At 39.0% G+C, this 20,633-nt stretch overlaps 1 protein-coding gene across 1 annotated transcript in view; it reads right to left on the bottom strand.

Annotated features, from left to right (window-relative positions):
- Positions 1-20,633, bottom strand: part of Dennd6a (DENN domain containing 6A) — a 55,412-nt gene continuing 34,779 nt past the window's right edge. Inside the window, exons 12-20 of the mRNA XM_042680250.1 lie at positions 19,827-19,921; positions 12,770-12,835; positions 12,624-12,688; positions 9,762-9,851; positions 6,524-6,577; positions 6,169-6,278; positions 4,915-5,017; positions 3,452-3,526; positions 1-1,150 (exon numbers count right to left, since the gene is read on the bottom strand). Of these exons, the coding sequence (XP_042536184.1) occupies positions 1,019-1,150; positions 3,452-3,526; positions 4,915-5,017; positions 6,169-6,278; positions 6,524-6,577; positions 9,762-9,851; positions 12,624-12,688; positions 12,770-12,835; positions 19,827-19,921 (790 nt within the window). The 3' untranslated portion in view covers positions 1-1,018. The remainder of the gene's footprint in view (positions 1,151-3,451; positions 3,527-4,914; positions 5,018-6,168; positions 6,279-6,523; positions 6,578-9,761; positions 9,852-12,623; positions 12,689-12,769; positions 12,836-19,826; positions 19,922-20,633) is intronic.

Here is a 20,633-nt window from a genome sequence, read left to right on the forward strand (position 1 = left end):
AAACAACAATTATAACAGTGATTCAGGTAAAAGTTTCCACGTCAAACATTAGCGAAAGTGTTCTGAGAAACATTTATTTAGGGAAAGTTATACTAAGTAACAAATAATGCTGAATATTAATCTTATAAAACCACTCAAATAACTATCACTTAAAAAGCTTATGGATGCCTTTGAAGAATAATCCCGTTTTTAAGAAGTAGCTAATTATGAAGTTCATAATTAGGATGTGTTTTAAAAAACTACTTATGTAATTTACATAGGCCCAATTAATAAAGAGTAAAAGAAAATGAACTCTTCTGTAATTAATACTTGATGCCTTCTTGCCCTTGGTGAAGCTAGTAAGACTAAATTTTGAAAATGGTAAGCAGTGAGATGAAAATTCTAAATGACAATTTTTTTTTAAAACCCACCATTTCAACTAATAGACACAATGAAGGGGGCAAGAAAAGTATTTTAAAGCAATGATTCCTGAACCAAATGTCGTATAAAATTACAAATCATAAGCCAAGAAAAAGCTTCAAGACTAGCAGCTGGCCTTTGTGAAATATATAGGACAACAGAAGGCACTACACGAGCATCAATTACTTGTAACTATAGTTGGACAGTTCCGTCTTTTCCTTCTTAAGAAGATAGCCAGTGTGAATGTTATTTTTAAATCCCCCTGAGTTTCAACATGATTGGGCAAAGCAGCACCAGTTTAAAAAAAATACCTGCAATGCCAGCACTGCAGTTTGGAATCACTTATACTGATGGCCCCACAGGTCTCTATTAAGAGCACTTTAGAACATGATTAAAAATATAGAAATGCCTTTCGGTGCTTCAGTATTAAAGCAAACCACCACAGATATCCATATTTAAAAATAATGCACTAAAAAGGTCTGTTTATACAACACAGTCTTTCCACCCTGTGTCTAGCATTCACGGCTATTTTCCACTCTGCTGCCCTTGTGCGTGTAGTTGAAATGTCAGTATGCTTCCTGGTGCACATTCCTTTTTGGCCGCAAAATTCTGGTAACTATCATGTCATGCCAGTTTTGAGCAGTATGCCTTGCAGATCCTCTGGCAAAGCTAAAATAATTGCATCTATGTGTGTCCGTAACTTTTCCACAGTGTCAGGTTTCACAGGTAAATGTTCTCGGTCAGCCTGTAACTACACAAAGAACAATTGGCAGCATTTAAATGAGTCTGTAGTAATAATTATAGTCTCTATGTGTAAACATTTTTAATGGTCTGACAACTTAGAAACTTTCAGTCTTAGAATTTACATAACTAAAAAAACAAATAATAATGTGCCATTTAAATAATACACTGCTGAACTCAGCAAAAGGCTTCTCTATAAATTCATGGATAACAGGCCTACTTTATTATACTGACCATGACAGTATTTTTGGAGACTTAATTAGACTCTATGTAAAACAATTGTTTTTGGTGTTATTTGTAACTTGAACTTAGGGCCTGGGCATTGTCCCTTAGCTTTTTTGAGCCACAGTTCCACTCTAGCTTTTTGGTGGTTAACTGGAAATAAGAGTCTCACATCGTTTTCCTTCCCAGGGTAGCTTTGAATTTCAGTTCTCATATCTCTTGAGTAGCCAGAAACACACAGAAGTACAAACCTTCTTGAGTAGCCAAGATTATAGACATGAATCATTGTGCCTGGCCATGTAAATATTTTTATTTTTATTTATTTATTTATTTTTGGGTCCAGTGGTGGGGCCTGAACTCTGGGCCTGGGTGCTGCCCCTCAGCTCTTCAGCTCAAGGCTAGCGCTCTACCACTTGAGCCACAGCGCCACTTCCGGCTTTTTTCTTTTTGCTTATGTGGTGCTGAGGAATCGAACCCAGGGCCTCATGCATGCAAGGCAAGCGCTCTACCACTGAGCCACCTTCCCAGCCCTGTAAATATTTTTAAATAATATGTTATCATCATGATCTCTGTGAATGATCAAATATTTTTAATTTGGTCTGCCATCAACTGACCAATCTGAAGTCCTCTCATTTGAAAAATTACTTCTGCCAGGTGCTGGTGGCTCACACCTGTAATCCTAGCTATTCAGGAGGTTGAGATCTGAGGATCATGGTTCAAAGCCAGCCCAGGCAGGAAAGTCCATGAGATTCTTATCTCCAATAAACCACCAGAAAGCCAGAAGTGGTGCTGTGGCTCAAGTGGTAGAGTTCTAGCCTTGAACTGAAGAGCTGAGGGACAGCGCCCAAACCCAGAGTTCAAGCCCCATGACTGACCAAAAAAAAAAAAGAATTACTTCTGCCAGGGGTCGGTGGCTCACATCTGTAATGCTAACTACTCAGTAGGCTTAGATCTAAGGAGACCATGCTCAAAGCCAGCCAGAGCAGGAAAAGTCTGAGAATTGTATCTGTGGCTCAAGTGCTGGAGTGTTAGCTGTAAGCAAAAAAGTTCAGGGACGGTGCCCAGGCCCTGAATTCAAGACTTAGCACTGGCACGTGTGCACGTGTGTACACACACACACACACACACACACACACACACACAGTTATTTCTAACCAAGAGAGAAGATCAATTGCTGGATGCTATTGGAACCCTACTGCCATATTTCCAAAGGTCTAAGTGTTGCTGTCACCCATGTGAACAACCAAGCAAAACAAGGGCCTCAGAAAGCAAGCCATTCAGCTCCCTGGACCAAAGCAGATTAGCTTTGTGATACTAGCTGTGTCAAGGTCCTTGGGATCTGGGCAGCTGCAAAAGCAGGCATAAGCAACAAACGCCCCTTACAAGTCTTGGCTTACAAGTCTTATTTAAAATCCTAAAGGTTTTGCCAGCACCAGTGGCTGACACCTGTAATTCTAGAGACTCAGAAGGCTTATATCTGAAAAGTGACGTTCAAAGCCAGCCAAGGCAGAAAAATCCATGAGACTCTCATCTCCAACTAATCGCCAAAAGCCGGAAGTGGAGTTGAAGCTCAAATGGTAAAACACTAGCACTGAGCAAAAACAAGCCAAGTGACAGCAGCACCCAGGCCATGAGATCATCAAGCCCCCCAGTACCGGCACCAAAAAAAAAGAAAAAAAGAAGGAAAAATCAAGTTACTTCTGTGACATACACAATACATTATCAGCTCAAATAAGAAGAAAATATCTCCACAGGAGTCGATTCAACCTTTTTTTTTTTTTTTTGAGGTACTAGGGATTGAGCTTAGGGCTTTCCACTTTTTAGGCAGATGTTCTACCACTTGATTCATGTTACTACCTCTCAATTTAGTCCTGGGGCTTGAACTCAGGGCCTAGGCACTGTCCCTGAGCTTCTTTTTGCTCAAGGCTAGCATCCTACCACTTGACCTACTGTGTCCCACTTCTGGCTTTTTCTGTTTATGTGGTACTGAGGAATTGAACCCAGGGCTTCATGAATGCTAGGCAAGCACTCTACCACTAAACCATATTCCCAGCCCTCAATTTAATCTTCAATTGCTTTAATTACATACCAGCTTATTTTTCAGCTTCAATACAAGGTCTACTGTTTCTACTTCTGTGTGTTTCTGGATCCAGAGAAGTAGGTCCTAGAACAATAAGCAAATCCCAAATCAATATGTACTCAAAATGATATTCAAATCTCTCTATCTCAACAGGCAAGGCTAATGGAAAGGAAGAAGACATACTCAGACACAGTAGTACAGTATAAGAATAATTGTCATGAAGATCTACAAGTCATTAATTAAGCAATTTTAGACATGATCCAGTACTGTCTAGTATTTGGAAGTAAAACAAAATATAGAAAGTTCCTTTCTGAGGTGGACCTTTAAGGACAAGCAAGAAAAAAGAAAAACTGCAGTCCTCTATGGTAGTGAGTAATTTATAAGGAATGCCAGCTAAGAAATCGAGTAACATAATATAAATGTGCTACTTTGTATCTTCAAATAAGCTCTTCTTAGCCTTCTTTCTGGTTTCTTTATCGTATTATTTTCTCAAAAGCACAACCACTGGGAGTTTATGATTAGGAAGATAATAATGAGTCTATTCCACTTTAACATTTAAAGCTAAATACAATGTAAATAAGAATATGCTCTATGCTTTCACAAGTAGTTTAATTGAAAATAAGCTGGTGATATTACAGATAAAAAATTAAATACAGTAGGCACATGAGAAGATTGTTAACACTAACTCGAAGAAGTAAATAAGTCACACCTGCTGAAGTTGAGACTGCAGCAATTTAAATCTTGACTCCAGAATATACTGGTAAATATTTACTGGTACATATTTTCAACTCTTCAGGGAAAGAAGGACCTGATCTATTTTTCACTTTCTGCAGTATAATATTCCTATTCACCTACCAATCTGAGGTCATTGAATGAAAAACTGGAAAGAGAGGTACATAATTAGCACTTGTTGACGAATGCAAGAACAGCACTGCCAGCTCTTCTACTTGGTGTGAGGTAAACTCTGGCAAGTTCACTTAACTTCTAAGTGACAGGTGGTACACAATGCAAGTCATAACATACCTACCTCAATGAATTATTGTGAAGATCATAAAGGAGTCACCACATAAAGAGGCTCTGTAGTCCCTGAGTAGTTATATAGCACAAGATCTTGAAAAGTTAACTATGATTACCATTTATAGTAGATGCAAGGTACTGGTTTTTTTTGTTGTTGTTGTTTTGTCAGTCATGGGGCTTGAACTCTGGGCCTGGGTGCTGTCCCTCAGCTCTTTAGCTCAAGGCTAGCACTCTACCGCTTGAGCAACAGCGCCACTTCTGGTTTTCTGGTGGTGTATTGGAGAAAAGAGGCTCATGGTATTTCCTGCCCTGGCTGGCACTGAACTGTGATCTCAGCCTTCTGAGTAGCTAGGATTACAGGCATGAATCACCAGCGGCCAGCATGTTTTAAACCTCTAAGAATATTATTATTGTCACTACTAGTTAGCAATCACACCAACACACTGTTTTCTAACCTCTTCACAAAGAGCTTCTAGATGGAGTGCTTCCAATTTTTGGGTCATTTCTTTCCTCCGGGTCTTGAACCAGCCATCAAAATTTGGAGACTTTAGAAAATGCCTACAAAAAATAAAGTTCAGAAAAGCAAAGATTCACTATCATTTCTTTCCTCTCCTCAATATTTTTCTTATAGACCATAAAAATCATGTCAGATAGTAGACTTTTTTAATTTTCTTTTTTTTTTTTTTCGGTCGGTCGTGGGGCTTGAACTCTGGGCTTGAGCACTGTCCCTCAGATCCTCAGCTCAAGGCAAGTGCTCTACCGCTTAAGCCAGCACCACTTCTGGTTTTCTAGTGGTTTATTGGAGATAAGAGTCTCACGGACTTTCCTGCCAAGACTTTCTTGCCCGGACTTTCCTGCCCTGGCTGGCTTTGAACCACAATCCTCAGACCTCAGCCTCCCGAGTAGCTAGGATTACAGGTGTGAGCCACCGGCACCCAGCTACTTTTTTAAGTTTCTAAATTTAAACCAAGGACTGGTGCCTCACATCTATAATAGTTGCTACTTAGGAGGCTGAGATTGGGAGGATCACAGCCCAAAGTCATCCCAGGCATTCATGCAAGACCTTTTTTCAACCATTAGCTGAGTATGGTGATACATGCCACTAGATCTCAGCTATGTAAGTGGCTGAGATCAGGAGGACCTAGGTCATTGTAGAAACAAAAGTTCTTAAAACTTCATCTCACTGGAAGAAGCTGGGCATTGTGATACATATCTGTCATCTAGATCACTGAGAAGCACAGAATAGGCAGATAGCAATTCTGGTGCAGACTGGGCAAAAAGGGAAATATTGACTGGAAGTATGAAAAGTGGCTCATGTATATAACCCTAGCTACTCAGGAGGCTGAGATCCAAAAGACCTTGGTTGAAATCCAGGAAGGAAGTCCAAAAGACTTCCTCTCTAAGAAAACCTGTAAAAAAGCTGGGCAGGAGATGGCTCAAGTGGTAGAGTATCAGTTAGGCTAGCAAGCAAAACAAGCATAAGGCCTTAAGTCCAAACCCAGTATCACCAAAAAACAAACAAAAACAGAGCAAAAAAGATTGAAAGTATGGCTCAGCAGTAGAGCATCTGCCTAGCAAGCACAAGACTCTGAGTTCAAAATCCAATAGTATAAATAAATAAATAAATAATCAATCTAAGCGTATGTCGAGTCACTCATTTCATTTTCTTTTTAAGTAAAGCTCCACAGATGGGGATAAAAGAGACTAACCGGTAAAGTCCAATCCAATCTCCTTTTATTCTAGAAGTTAGCTGAGGTCCTGTTTTCTCAAGTGTCTTCATAAATTCTTCTGGAAGGAACTGTCTTAATTGAGGGGGACTCTAGAAAACAAAACATAATTAGAAATTAGGAATGACATCTGTACATCACCTTTATAACAACAAATTTTTTAAATTCCTAGTTCAGAATACTCGATAAATGATAACAACTGTTATTGTTTTTAAAAAAAGAAATAAGGAATGGATATATTAAAAGAAGATAGTATTACTTAACAGAACACAAAAAAGAAATTATTTAAATATTATTATATGATTATTAATATTACCTAAGTATTTAAATTTTTTACCTTCCATGGAGAAATACTCTTCTGTAGAGGCATCAAGCTTGCCACATACCTTTCCTAAAACCATTTAAGAAAAGAAAACCAAAATGTTAATGAAAGTTACTCCTAACTTTACTTTCTTACTCAGATATCTTAAAAACTTTAATAAAATAGATTTTCAACCGTGATATTTTGATATGTATCTTTGGGCCTTCAGCGACAGTTCTTAGCTCATAAATCCTTCCCCAAGACCACAAAAACTAGAATTTCTCTTCTCCCAAGATAGGATCATAGAAACTCTAATCTTCCCCTGTCTCTACCTGTGAGTTGTTGGTCTAATAAAACAATCCTCTTCTACTTTGTCTGACAGAAGATAAGACCCTCACATAAGAACTTTACTCCATACCTTCAAACAAGGAACAAATAGATCTTACTTTCTCCACTGAGTCTTGACAGCACCGGATCATACATATTCTTTTTTTCTAATGACATTTGACACAGTTAGTTATCCATGCTTCAGTCAAACATATGTAATGAAGTCTCCATAAAAATCCAAAAGACAGCTGAGCACTGGTGGCTCATGCCTGATTACAGCTAGCTACTCAGGAGGCTGAGGTCTGAGGATTGCAGTTAAGAGCCAGCCTAGGCAGGAAAGATCATGAGACTCTTTTCTCCAATAAACCGCCAGAAAACCTGAAATGGCACTGTGGCTCAAGTGATAGAGTACAAGCCTTGAGCTGAAGAGCTAAGGGACAGCACTCAGGCCCAGAGTTCAAGCCCTATGACCAAAAAAAAAAAAGAAAAAAAAGTCCAAAAGACAGGATCTGAAGAGTCTATAGAAAGCTAAACATACAAGTTTCCCACAGAACAACATACATGGAGAAGGCAGGGAGGCTCTACATTCTTCCCCTATATCTTGCCCTGTGCCTCTATTTTCTTCATCCTTTCTTTGTAATATCCTTTACAATACGCCAGCTAGTGTTGAATGTTTCTGAGTTCTCTAAGCCATTCAAGTAAGCTAAACATCAACAAAGGGTTGAAGGAACTGCAACTTGTAGCTGTTTAGTCAAAACTACAGATAAAACCTGGGACTTGTGCCTGGCATATAAAGTGGAGAGGAACAAACTTGGAAAGTGAATCCTCAACCTGTGAGAGGTGAAGCTATCTCTAGGGATACAGTATCAGAACTAAATTACAGGGGGCTGGGAAGGTGGCTCAGTGGTAGAGCACTTGCCTTGCATGCTTGAGGCCCTGGGTTCGATTCCTCAGCACCATATAAGCAAAAAGAAGAAAAAGCCGGAAGTGGCGCTCTGGCTCAAGTGGTAGAGCACTAGCCTTGAGCTGAAGAGCTGAGAGACAGCACCTAGGCCCAGAGTTCAGGCTCCACGACTGGACCCCCCCCCCAAAAAAAAAAAAAAGAACTAAATTACAGGACACTCGTAGTATCTGCTGCAAAACTGATTGCTTACTTTCCAGTTACCCCTCTTGGAGTCACAAAAGTGACCTGTGTTATAACAATAAATAGGTAAAAAACTTGAATCTGGAGTTTTTCTACTCAATAAGAAGTATGGCTCAAATGAAGGTGTTACTTACTGTGGTGTAACAAGTGTAAAACTTTGAGTACTGATCAAAAAAAATACTACATCAAAGGCCTGTCCAAAATATTGTGACTCTGTATTGACACAATGGAAGAAAATATTATGTCTAATTTAAACAGATGCAGGGTATGTCCTGAGGACTACATTTAATGATGCTAATAGTTATGAAGTAATAAACAAACTAAAATACAGGGGCTGGGAAGGTGACTCAGTGCTACAGTGCTTGCCTTGCATGCCTGAGGTCCTGGGTTCAATTCCTCAGTACCACATAAGCAGAAAAAAAAGTGGCGCTGTGGCTCAAGTGGTAGAGCGCTAGCCTTGAGCTCAAGAGCTTAGGGACAGCACTCAGGCCCAGAGTTCAGGTCACACGACCAGCAAAAAAGAAAAAAAAACAAAAAACCGGGCTGGGAAATTGGCTCAGTGGTAGAGCGCTTGCCTTGCATGCCTGAGGCCCTGGGTTCAATTCCTCAGCACCACATAAGCAAAAAGAAAAAAAGCCGGAAGTGGCGCTGTGGCTCAAGTGGTAGAGCGCTAGCCTTGAGCTGAAGAGCTGAGGGACAGCGCCCAGGCCCAGAGTTCAGGCCCCACAACCGGACCAAAAAAAAAAAAAACCCAAAATGCAGCTGCAAACTCCATGTTACAGTTCATATACAAACTTATCTTGCTTTTGTAATATAAGGACTTCAACTTCTGATTATTCGATAATCATTTTGGATGAACCGTTTATTGTGAAAGGCATTTAGCTGGTATCTTTTACTCTTCATTACTCTGGATTGTGGATTAATCTCATCATTTGTGTTTAGTTTTGTATGAAAAGCAGCTTTAGTTGAAGCAAATGCATCTACTTAAAAAAAAAAAAAAAAACAAAAATAGGGCTGGGAAGGTGGCTCAGTGGTAAAGCGCTTGCCTTGCATACATGAGGCCCTGGGTTCGATTCCTCAACACCACATAAGCAAAAAAGAAAAAAACCGGAAGTGGCGCTGTGGCTCAAGTGGTAGAGAGCTAGCCTTGAGCTGAAGAGCTGAGGGACAGCATCCAGGCCCAGAGTTCAGGCCCCACGACCAGACAAAAAACAAAAACAAAAAAACTGAAAATAGAAGACTATAAATTTTTGCAAAATAAAAAGTAATTGGTATCAGTTATCTCATTTTAGATTTATAATAAACCTGAAAAGCATTCTGGGAAAGTATTATCGGTCACAGATTACAGATAGGCAAATTGAAGGTCAGAGGTACTGACTTCCAAAGCTACACAGTTAACACAACAAAGAATCAGGTTTCTTGCTCTATTTTAAATCACTAAACACTAACTGGTAAAACTACAGAATTTTTCAAGTACTTGTCTAGCAAGCACAAGGACCTGAGTTCAATCCTCAGCACTACAAATGATTATGGAGGCACCATAATCTCAGCATTCATGTGGCTGAAGCAGAAGGATCACAAGTTAAAGGTCTAGATTGGGTTCCCAAGGATACCCTGTCTTCTCAAATACAAACACCAAAAAAGATAAAGTCTGGCCGAGAATGCAGCTCAATGGTGAAACAACTTGCCACACACGTGTGAGCCCTTGTGCTCAATTTCCAATCAAAAAAAGATAAGAAATACCGGGGAAATATTCATATGCTCAACAAAATATTAAATTAATCACAGATGTGTTTAACTTACTAATGGAATGATGAAGCTTTGTGTCAGTTCCAAAAAATAGCGCCGGAGAATAACACTTTGTGCTTCAGAAGGACGTTTCTGTTGTACACCCTTAAAAAAGAATACAAGGAGAATCCATCTTCTGTGTCAGATAATACAAAACAATGGACAATTATCAAGTTCAATTACTATATAGATATGCGTTCATACTTGACATTTTTTAGAAACTTAAAATTTTGCTGGGGGGGGGGTCCTAAACCCTGAGGTCACAACTAGATCCAGTGTGGCCACACCTTTCTCCTACCTGGCCACACCTCTTCCTGTCCCTGGCCTAGATAAGTCCTGGCCCAGGAGTGGGTCGCTCCCCCGCCCCTTTTTTCCTTTTCAGCCATGCCTCTCCACCATGCATGGCAGGGGCAGCAGTTCAGTAAATAAATTTTTCCTGCCTGAAAAAAAACAAAAAACTTTCTTCAAGTAATGTGATTTAAAGTTCATTTTATTACATCTTGTGAAAATAATCTTTAGACAGAGGCTGGAAAGAGAAGGGGGGAAAGGAATGCAAACAGTTGATCACTAGCCAAGAAATGGAAACAGCCCAGATACCTTACAATAGATGAGTGGATCCAAAAAGTGTACCTATACACAGTGGAATTTTATACAGCCATGAGAAAGAATGAAATAATGTCAGAGAAATGGACAGAACTAGAACAAATCATGTTAAATGAGATAAGCCAAGCTAAGAAAGACAAAAGCACATGTTCTCTCTGATATGCACAAGTTAGATCTAAAATGCACTGGGATATACACGATTCTAGATACTCACACACAACGAGACCAAAAGAGGATACACTTAGGAGAGAATCACAAAGGTGCAATGCCTAAGTGTCTCTTCATATTTATCTAAAATAATATGCAAACTGAAACAAACTCTAAGATATGGAAACAAAAGACTATTTGTTAGTTTTCAGTTTTTGATGATACTGTCTTCTTTGACTTATGTATGGAATATTCACGTGTATGTCTTTGGGTGGGGGTAAGGAGGACACAGAGTTTGAGGAAAATGGGGTGGAAAAGTGCAGCCGTGGAGCTCTCTAGACATTAATGAAAGTGAACTATACAACTTACAGATGGAGATGGAAGGGAGAGACAGTGAAGGAACAGAAGACACTGCACAAAAGGAAATGTACTCATTATCTGACTCAGGTAATTTTAATCCCTCTGTACATCACCTCTATAATAACAAGAAAGTATATTAATTTTTTTAAGTTGGTCAAAAGGTACTAAATGATAGGTAAGAACAATGTCTGATGGGCTGTTGTGCAATTGGAAACCATAGATAATAATTATGTTCAGGAGGTTCAACACATTGGCAGAGGACACAGTGCAATTTGCAATGGGTTATAATTCAAACTCTGGCCTATCTGCCGCCAAAGACCAGAGATCAGTCTCAAAAACACTAGTAGAAAAGAGTTTGAATATTTTTACCACAAAGAAATCGGGGCTGGGAAGGTGGCTCAGTGGTAGAGCGCTTGCCTTGCATGCCTGAGGCCCTGGGTTCGACTCCCCAGCACCACATAAGCAAAAAGAAAAAATGCCGGAAGTGGCGCTGTGGCTCAAGTGGTAGAGTGCTAGCCTTGAGTTGAAGAACTGAGAGGCAGCGCCCAGGCCCAGAGTTCAGGCCCCACAACCGGACCCCAAAAAAACCCAAAAAACAAAAAACAAAGAAATAATATGAAGAGACAAGTATGTTTAACCTGATATAAACACTATACTATACAATAGCCATATACCAGAACAGCATGTTGTATCTCACTGGTAACTCTTTCATTTTTGTGTATCAATTTAAAAAATAAATTGGAAAACAGAATCTTAAGAGAAAACTCTGAGAGAGACTTTAGATTAGGAAAATCATCTCATACTTTAAAATATCAAAGGAGACAACAGTTATTTCACATTTGCTAAATTAATACTATTGAAAGACATTTTTATTGTTATAGAGGTGATGATGTACAGAGTAACTGTAGTAGTGGCGCTGTGGCTCAAGTGGTAGAGTGCTAGCCTTGAGCTGAAGAGCTGAGGGACAGCGCCCAGGCCCAGAGTTCAGGCCCCACGACCGGACCCCCTTCCCCCCCAAAAAAAATTGCTGTTATAGAATGACTGTAGTTACAAAGTCAGGTAATGAGTACATTTCTTTTTTTTTTTTTATTTTGTTGGCCACAGGGCTTGAACTCTGGGCTTGGGTGCTGTCCCTGAGCTTGTCTGCTCAAGGCTACCATTCTTCCACTTGAGCCACAGCCCCACTTCTGGTTTTCTGGTTGTTTTTTGGAGATTGGAGTCTCACAGACTTTCTTGCCTCAGCTGGCTTCAAACCATGATCCTCAGATCTCAGCCTCCTGAGTAACTAGGATTACAGGTGTGAGCCACCGACACCCAGCTTCTTCTTTTTTTTTTTTGGACAATGTAATATAATTTTTTTAAGTCACTCCTAAATTTCTAGAATGAGTGGTATGCACTTATAGCTGTAGCCCCATTATTCAAGCATACAATTGTGGCTACTTCCGTTTCCTTTTTTTTTTTTTTGTGGTTGTGGGGCTCAGCTCTTCAGCTCAAGGCTAGCGCTCTATCACTTGAGCCACAGCACCACTTCCGGCTTTTTCTGCATATGTGGTGCTGAGGAATTAAACCCAGGGCCTCGTGCATGCAAGGCAAGCGCTCAACCACTGAGCCACCTTCCCAGCCCCAGTTTCTTGATTTTTATGAAGCTTTTATTTAATAACAAGACTCTGTGTCACATAATGATACACAAAGCAAACATGCCTAACTAGATATTACATACCTACAAAAGAAAGTATAAATTACCCATATGAACAAGTAATTAATTACCTTCTGTAATTGTTTTATGATCTCTTCATCTCGATTTAGATATGGCTTGTAAGAAGTATAAACTCCTAAGAAGTAAAGAAAAGAAAGTAAACAGAAAAGTCTAACTATTATGCTAAGTATATATTTAATTTTCTTTAAGTCAGTACCAGGTTTAGAATCCAGAGTCTTTAGGTTCTTCAATTTTTTCACTTTAACTTGCTTAGGAATTTCACCTGAAGGAAACAACACAAAAATCATCATAACTGAGCTGGGAATATAGTACTGTGGTAGAATGCTTGCTGACCATACACAAGGCCTTGGGTTTGATACCCAGCAAGAAGGTAAGGTAAGGTAAGGTAGAAAGAGAAAGAAAAACAAAGAAAGAAAGGTAGGGAGGAGGGGAGGGAGGGAAGGAAGGAAGGAAGGAAGGAAGGAAGGAAGGAAGGAAGGAAGGAAGGAAGGAAGGAAGGAAGGAAGGAAGGAAGGAAGGAAGGAAAGAAGGAGAGGAAGATAAAAGTTAGCTGAGCACTCACTGGTCACTCACTCACTCCTAGCCACTCAGGAGGCTGGAATCTGAGGATCACAATGTAAAACTGGCCTAGGCAGGAAAGTCAGTGAAAGTCAATTAACCACTAAAAAGCCAAAAGAAGAACTGTGGCTCAAGTGGAGGAGTGTCAGCCTTGAGCAAAAAAAGCTCAGGGTACGGTTGGGGAGAAAGAACAAGAGAGGGAAGGGGAGAGGAGGGGAGGGGAGGAAAGAGGATGGAAGGGAAGAGGAGGGGAGGAAGGGAAGAAGGAAAGAAGGAAAGAAGGGAAGGAAAAGGACTTTTTTTTTTTGTCGTGGGGCCTAAACTCTGGGCACTGTCGCTCAGCTCTTCAGCTCAAGGCTAGTGCTCTACACTTGAGCCACAGAACCATTTTCAGCTTTTCCTGCTTATGTGATGATGAGGAATCGAACCCAGGGCCTCATGCATACAAGGCAAGCACTCTACCACTGAGTCACTTTCTCAGCCCCCAGGAAAAGGATTTCTATCGTCATAATAATCAAATATATTACAGAACTAGACTCCTATGAGATTGATAATGTACTTACCATCAGCCAGGAGTGTTATAGCTAAAATGTTCTGAACATCAATTAATACTTGAGTTCATTCTTAGTATTTTAAAACTACATTAAAGTGAACATAGAATATTGTAGCAGTACAGAAATAATTCAAGTAAATGTACAAAATGGATATTGGATCTTTCATTAATATATATATATCTATTATTACCAACATCTTTCCCCTTTTGTCACTCAAATTTATAATTTAAAATTTATGTGCAAGATCATACCAAGTGACTCAGTTTTTACTTTTTAACTCTTATTTTCTTTACAAAATTTGTGATAACCTTCATGACAAATTTGCAAAGTATAGTTACATTTCTAGGTAAGGGATCCAAGGTTCATGATGTTCAATACATTGGCAGGGGAACACAGTGAAATCTGCAATGGGATTATAACCCAATCCCTGGCCTATCTGTCTGCAAAGACCAGAGATCATATCACTATTTTACTACTCAATGATCCCTTCATTGGTTTTTACTAATATTATTAACATTTTGTTATACTGCTTGTAGTAGTGAGATGTATTTTTCTACTTGATTTGCTTTTTGGAATTTTATATGTACCCTATGTTTTGACAAAAGCATATAACCTCAATGTTGGCACTGAGTTCAAGACATGTCTATTGAATTCTAACTCGCTAATTATAGAGTATTCATCACCTCTTTTGTTTTCACATTTGTGTATTTTTCATATTGCCAATATCTTCTAAGTTTTCATCTATGGAAGTTAGTATTTAACTTTTACTTATATATAAATTAAATGTTTAAAATTATCTTTTCGTAGTTGTACAAAGGGGTTTCCATTCAACATGTCAGAGTGAGTACAATGATTTTTATCAATGTCACCCATTCCATCATTGTCCCTCAATGTCTTATACTTTAATATTATCCAATGTTTTCCTTAGCCTTAAAATGAATTAAAACATCCTATTACAGAAAAAAAAGTTTGTTCCAAATAGAAATAAAACACCCCTGATGAATAAGTAGAAAAAAAAATTCCTAAGTGACTATTCGGATGTAGTATTCAAAGATTTAGTTTTTCCTGTTATCTCCTCAAATTCTGCACTTACATTGCTATCAAGTGGTGATAGTTATGAGCCACATGGACAGACTGCTGTGTTGAAGTCTACTAGACATATTGGCCCTAGGCAAGAAAAAAAATGCCTCAAGTTACACACTTAAAACTATTATGAGCCAGGTGATGGCTGCTCACACAAATCTCTTATTTCTATTTCCTGAAAAAACCCACATTTTGTTTCTCTTATAAAACGGCTTAAATGGCTGGGTGCTAGTGGCTCATCCTGTAATCCTAGCTACTCAGAGTGGAGGCTGAGATCTGAGAATCCTCAACTTTTTTTTTTTAATGAGATTCTTATCTCCAATTAAGCACCTAAAACCTGGAAGTTTGAGCAGTGGCTCAAAGTGGTAGACACTAGCCTTGAGTAAAAAAAAGCTCAGGGACAATGCCCAGGCCTTAAGTTCAAGCCCCACAACCGACCTCCCCCCCAAAAAGTGCTATAAACACACCTACTATCACTGATTTTTTTTTCTCTCTCCACATCCCCTCTCTGCAGAAGAGTAAAGCTAGTAACTGAAATACATTCTAAAGTTTGCGACCACAGGAATGTGGAACATTTAACTGATAATCTTACATTGTTAAAAACTTTTAACAGCATATATTATGACAAAACAAATTTTATAAACTTTACTTTGAAAAAATTTCAAGCTTATAGAAAAGATGCAAAATAGTACAAATGCAAAACAGTATAATTGACTCTTCCCTGACAATTTCAAAAATGTTTACTACAAACAAAATCATGCATTTGGTAAGTCTTTGCAGCCTTTTTATTGGTTCAAAAATATTAGGAAGTGCAAGGTACTTATCATATAGGAATAAATAGCAAAGCCCTGGTACAAAATGGCTTAGAGAATAATGGTAAAATATGACAAGGAAAGATAAATAACAATACAAAAGAATATTTGGTAGGATAGAAAAAAAAGACTGTACAAAAGAAGAGTGTCCTGGCAAATAAAAGTGAGGAATCTGGAAGGTCACATTAAAGCAGGTTTTCTTGGTGGTTGTTCTGCTTTTTGTTTTTGTTTTTCTGCCGTGGGGCTTGGTCTGAGTGCTCTTTTGCTCAAGGATAGCACTTTACCACTTTGAACCATAGAGACACTTCCCATTTTCTGGTGATTAACTGGAGATGAGTCTCATGGACTTCCTTTTCTTTTCTTTCTTTCTTTTTTGTCAGTTGTGGGGCCTGAACTCTGGGCCTGGGCGCTGTCCCTCAGCTCTTCAGCTCAAGGTAAGCACTCTACCACTTGAGCCACAGCGCCACTAAAACTTCTTCTTCTTCTTTTTTTTTTTGGTCAGTTGTGGGGCTTGAACTCTGGGCTTGGGCGTTATCCCTGCACTCTTCAGCTCAAGGCGAGTACTCTACCACTTAAGCCACAGTACCACTTGTCTCATGGACTTTCTTGCCCAGGCTGGCTTTGAACCTCAATCCTCAGATCTCAGCCTCCTGAATAGATAGGATTGCAGGTGTGAGCCACCAGTGCACTGCTAGATTTAATCTTCACACTAAAACTAAGCTGACAATTGCTATGTCACAGATTAAGAAATTGAGGCAGAAACAAAACAGTACCATCTGTTCACTACTTTCATCTACCCTGACTGACGAGTGCTCCATTCAAACAGGTTGTTAGCTGTGTCATAACCAGAAAAGTAACTTGTCCAATGGCACACAGATAACATACTTATGCCAGGACATTAAATGGGAGATCCAACTTCAGAGCTATCACGCTTAACCACCATACCCTCTGAGCAGGAATGAGAAGCTAGAAGGAGAGGAGATGAAGCCAGCCAAATGCTGCCTGATTAAGAGGAACTATAATGCCATTTGACATATAAGGATAAGACATTGAAATAGTGAGGAACATAAAACATGCTGAACTCTGCATTTTAACATAAAGCCACCAAGTGGCGCTATAGTGTGCCACAACCACATGGTCAGGACTCTTGTGTACAACACTTTGTAGTATTGTGCAGAGCAGTCTGAAAGAAGCACAAGAGAGAAAAGACTAGTAAAGCAATGCACTTGGCTAAACAACTTGTAGCAAGGCAAGGCAAAGCAAGGCAAGAGACAAAGGGGAGTTACTAGGGTAAAACTGCTTGTGAGGCAGATTGAGAGAAAGAAGAAGCCAGGCAAATTCAGGTTTTTGAAATGGTTTTTATTCACTACCCCAGCTTTTTCTTTGTCAATTTAATATATCTATTCTCATGTAAGAATTCTTATGAGAATATCTCATGTTAAATTTTGTGGTTTCCTTGCCACAAAAGTTTGAGGAAACTTGTTATCACAACTTTTTTTTAATAAACACAAAATTAATACATATTTAATAGACAATTAAAGTTAATTGTCTGCCTTAGATTCCAAGAATCTAAAGAATCTCAAGTGTGAAAACCGTAATCTTGGAGTAAGTTTAAGAACTTATACTTTGGGGGCTGGGAAAGTGGCTCAGTGGTAGAGTGCTTGCCTTGCGTGCTCGAGGCCCTGGGTTCGATTCCTCAGCACCACATAAGAAAAAAGCTGGAAGTGGCACTGTGGCTCAAGTGGTAGAGCATTAGCCTTGAGCTGAAGAGCTGAGGGACAGCTCCCAGGCCCAGAGTTCAGGCCCCACGACCGGACCCCTCCCCCAAAAAAAGAACTTATACTTTTGTTTCCCCAAGTCCTAAAAGACCACAAATTCCTCTATGCACTAGTGCTGTTTATCACAACACATTATTTCCTGAAACTCACTGTGTAAAGAAGAAACTGAACACCAGACAGAGAATAATTTAGCATCATGTTCATGTAATAATCATGTTCATGTTGGATGGCATTGGGGTTTGAACTTAGTCTTGTGTTTGCTAAGCAAAGACTCCACACACTTTGAGCCATACCTTTAGTCACATTTGTGTTTTTCAGAAACAGAAACAACCTGAAAACAACCAGTGTAGCAATCTTCACTCACATTAATTCATCCTTCATTCATTCTAACCCTACCAGACATAATTCTCAGAGTATAGATATAAAGAAAAACTAAACATAAACAAAGTTCTCTATTACAAAAAGTAAAATGAGTATCAGATGGCTCTGGGGGAAAAAAAAACACAAAAGCCAGAAACAAACCAAAGTTACAAGTATTTGTTTTAATTTCAAATCCGTGAAATGTCTATTGTGTGCATGCACATCTGAGAAAAGGCTTAATAATCCTTACTGCACCTTGTAGAGTCACACAGAGACATTCAATGTAGGCCAAGTATGTTAATTTCTCTACTGTGAGATCGTCAAACCCCACTTCTGGTCAGAGTAATTACATCAATTTAAACCAGTAGAATTAATTTTCTCACTGAGGAATAGTTGTTCAAATACCATTATCCTAAAATGATATCTCCATTTAACATGAGGGATATGAACCAAACAGGGACAATCCAGGAAAAGCAATCTCTTGACACTACTAATTCTTTTGTAGAGCTTTCTTTTTTGTTTTTGTTTTTTTGCCATTCAGGGGTCTGAACTCTGGGTCTGGGCGCTGTCCCTCAGTTCTTCAGCTCAACACTAGCACTCTACCACTTGAGCCACAGAGCCACTTCCAGCTTTTTTTTCTGTGTATGTGGTGCTGAGGAATCGAACCCAAGGCCTCATGCATGCAAGGCAAGCACTCTCACTGAGCCACCTTCCCAGCCCCATCTTTTTTTTTTTTTTTTTTTTTAAGTTTAGCCAGAATTTATGTTAAAATAATAGGGAAAGTAGGAAGAAATAGAAAAGAAAAAGAAATGTTTCTTGCTCCCCACACAGGAAATAAGAACTTGAGAATTAAAGATTCCAAAGGGAATAATAGGTCTTTTCATTGTCACTGTTGTTTATTTTGGTTTTTTGGTCATACTGGAGTTTGAAATCAGGGCCTCACAGTTACTAGGCAGGCACTAAATCATGCCTGCAATGCCGTCAGCATCTCCTGACAGGACTGTAACCCAATGTATATTCCTACTCTAGCTACAAATTTTCTGGACCTAAGAGAACATAATTAGTTTTGCTATACCTTCCCTCCTTGTCCTACAGAGGATGCTCTCTCTAAAGCTTTACAAATATTCTCTAAGTGTTTTGAATTTTCAAAGCCAGAATCATAAGCAGGGGTTTGTGTTGCATAACTTGTGTAGTGTATACAGCGGGATTCAAGGAGCCAAAAATTGTCTTAAGTTATGCACCAAACATTCGTAATCAAACAATAAATGGTATTTCATGACTAACACAAACCTACAAACAATAAAAGAAAAATTCGATAAACTGAACTTCATCAAAATTAAAAATCTTGCATATCACATGATACTATGAAGACAGTGAGAGCACCACACATCAGAGGTAGTGCCTGTTGCGTCTTCTCATCAGGAAAAGCACCACCTCCTGCGAACTCCCTTAATCAACACCAATGACAGAGGGATGTAGAGTACTTGTTTTGATACCTTGCTAAAAATTTTGTGCCAAGTCTAGAATAATTCTAGTGTTCTTCTTTTTTTGTCAGTTGTAGCTATGAACTCATGGCCTAGGTGTCCCTGAGTCTCTTTGTGCTCAAGGCTAGTGCTCTACCACTTGAGCCATAGCCCACTTCTGGCTTTTGAGTGGTTAATTGGAGGTAAGAGTTTCACAGCAGGGACTTTTCTGCCTGAGCTAGCTTCAAATCCTCAGATCTCAGTTTACTGAGTAGCTAGGATTACAGGCATGAGCCACTAGCACTCGGCAAAATTCTATTTTTCTATAAGATTTTCTTCATGTAGTATTGGAAATCTCAATCTGACTGAGATTATAAAACACAAAATTCAAATATTTGAGGCTTTACTATAATTCAATGTTTATATCAGAATAGGTTTGTGTTTTGCTAGGAGGACATAAGATTTATAAACATATTTTAGCAGGAAGTTATATTCTTCTCCAAAGGCCTTTACTTTGGTTGCCTTAAAGTTGCTAGTAACATAAAAAAACCAAAGTTGCTAGTAACATAAAAAACCAAAGGCGAAGAAGCACATCTGTATGGTCACACTACATATTTCAAAGAGGACACCATGCTTATACTTTACCTGCAGGTTTAAGATCTCCTATTCGAATAATGTGTGGCCAGTGCTGGAGTGTTTTAGCAAAAAATGGGTTGGTTACTCCTAATATGACTGAGGGCCTGTATAAAACACAAAACAAAACAAAGAAGAGGTGAGGAAAACATGAATTTTAGACCACTGAAGAATAATTCACAACTTTTGAGTGAACAATGTATGCATTATCTTTCCTTTCCTCACATTAACTATGTTCCAGATAACGTATTTAATACTATGCATATAAAAATGAAAATTTATGGTCCTAAAATCGCACAAAGATAGAAGGCTATAAATGCCTAATCATAATGCCTAAAATTAAAGACAATGAAGGTAGAATAAAATGCCACAATAATCATAGATGAGAACCCGCAGTCTGTGAGGGAATTAAAGGACAGCCTCACCAAGGAGATGACACTCACACAGATATGAAAAATATCTACAAAGCAGATAAGGGTGGAAGGATGATGTAGGAGAACCAACAGTATGTGCTTCCCATTGAAGTGAGATCATACCGTACACATAGAAGTCCACATACTTCCACATTACTGGAGCACAACGTGGCAAGGATGATAGTCAGAAATGAGAGTAGATAGCAATACCAAACTCATATGCTAAGAAATTTAGATGTTATAGGAAAGGAGAGAAAACTAAGTGGAGGTAAGCTGTATGAATGAGAAGGATCATTATGGAGAAAACTAAAAGATGTCCTATACTACAAAAAGGAAAGGTGTTGGGAAGAATGCAACAGTGGAGGTGAGAAAGGCTCGAGACGGGAAAATGAGGCAGGGGCTATGG

This window comes from Dipodomys spectabilis, unplaced genomic scaffold (assembly GCF_019054845.1).
Source record: "Dipodomys spectabilis isolate Male_0828 unplaced genomic scaffold, ASM1905484v1 ptg000054l, whole genome shotgun sequence".
NCBI lineage: Eukaryota > Metazoa > Chordata > Mammalia > Rodentia > Heteromyidae > Dipodomys > Dipodomys spectabilis.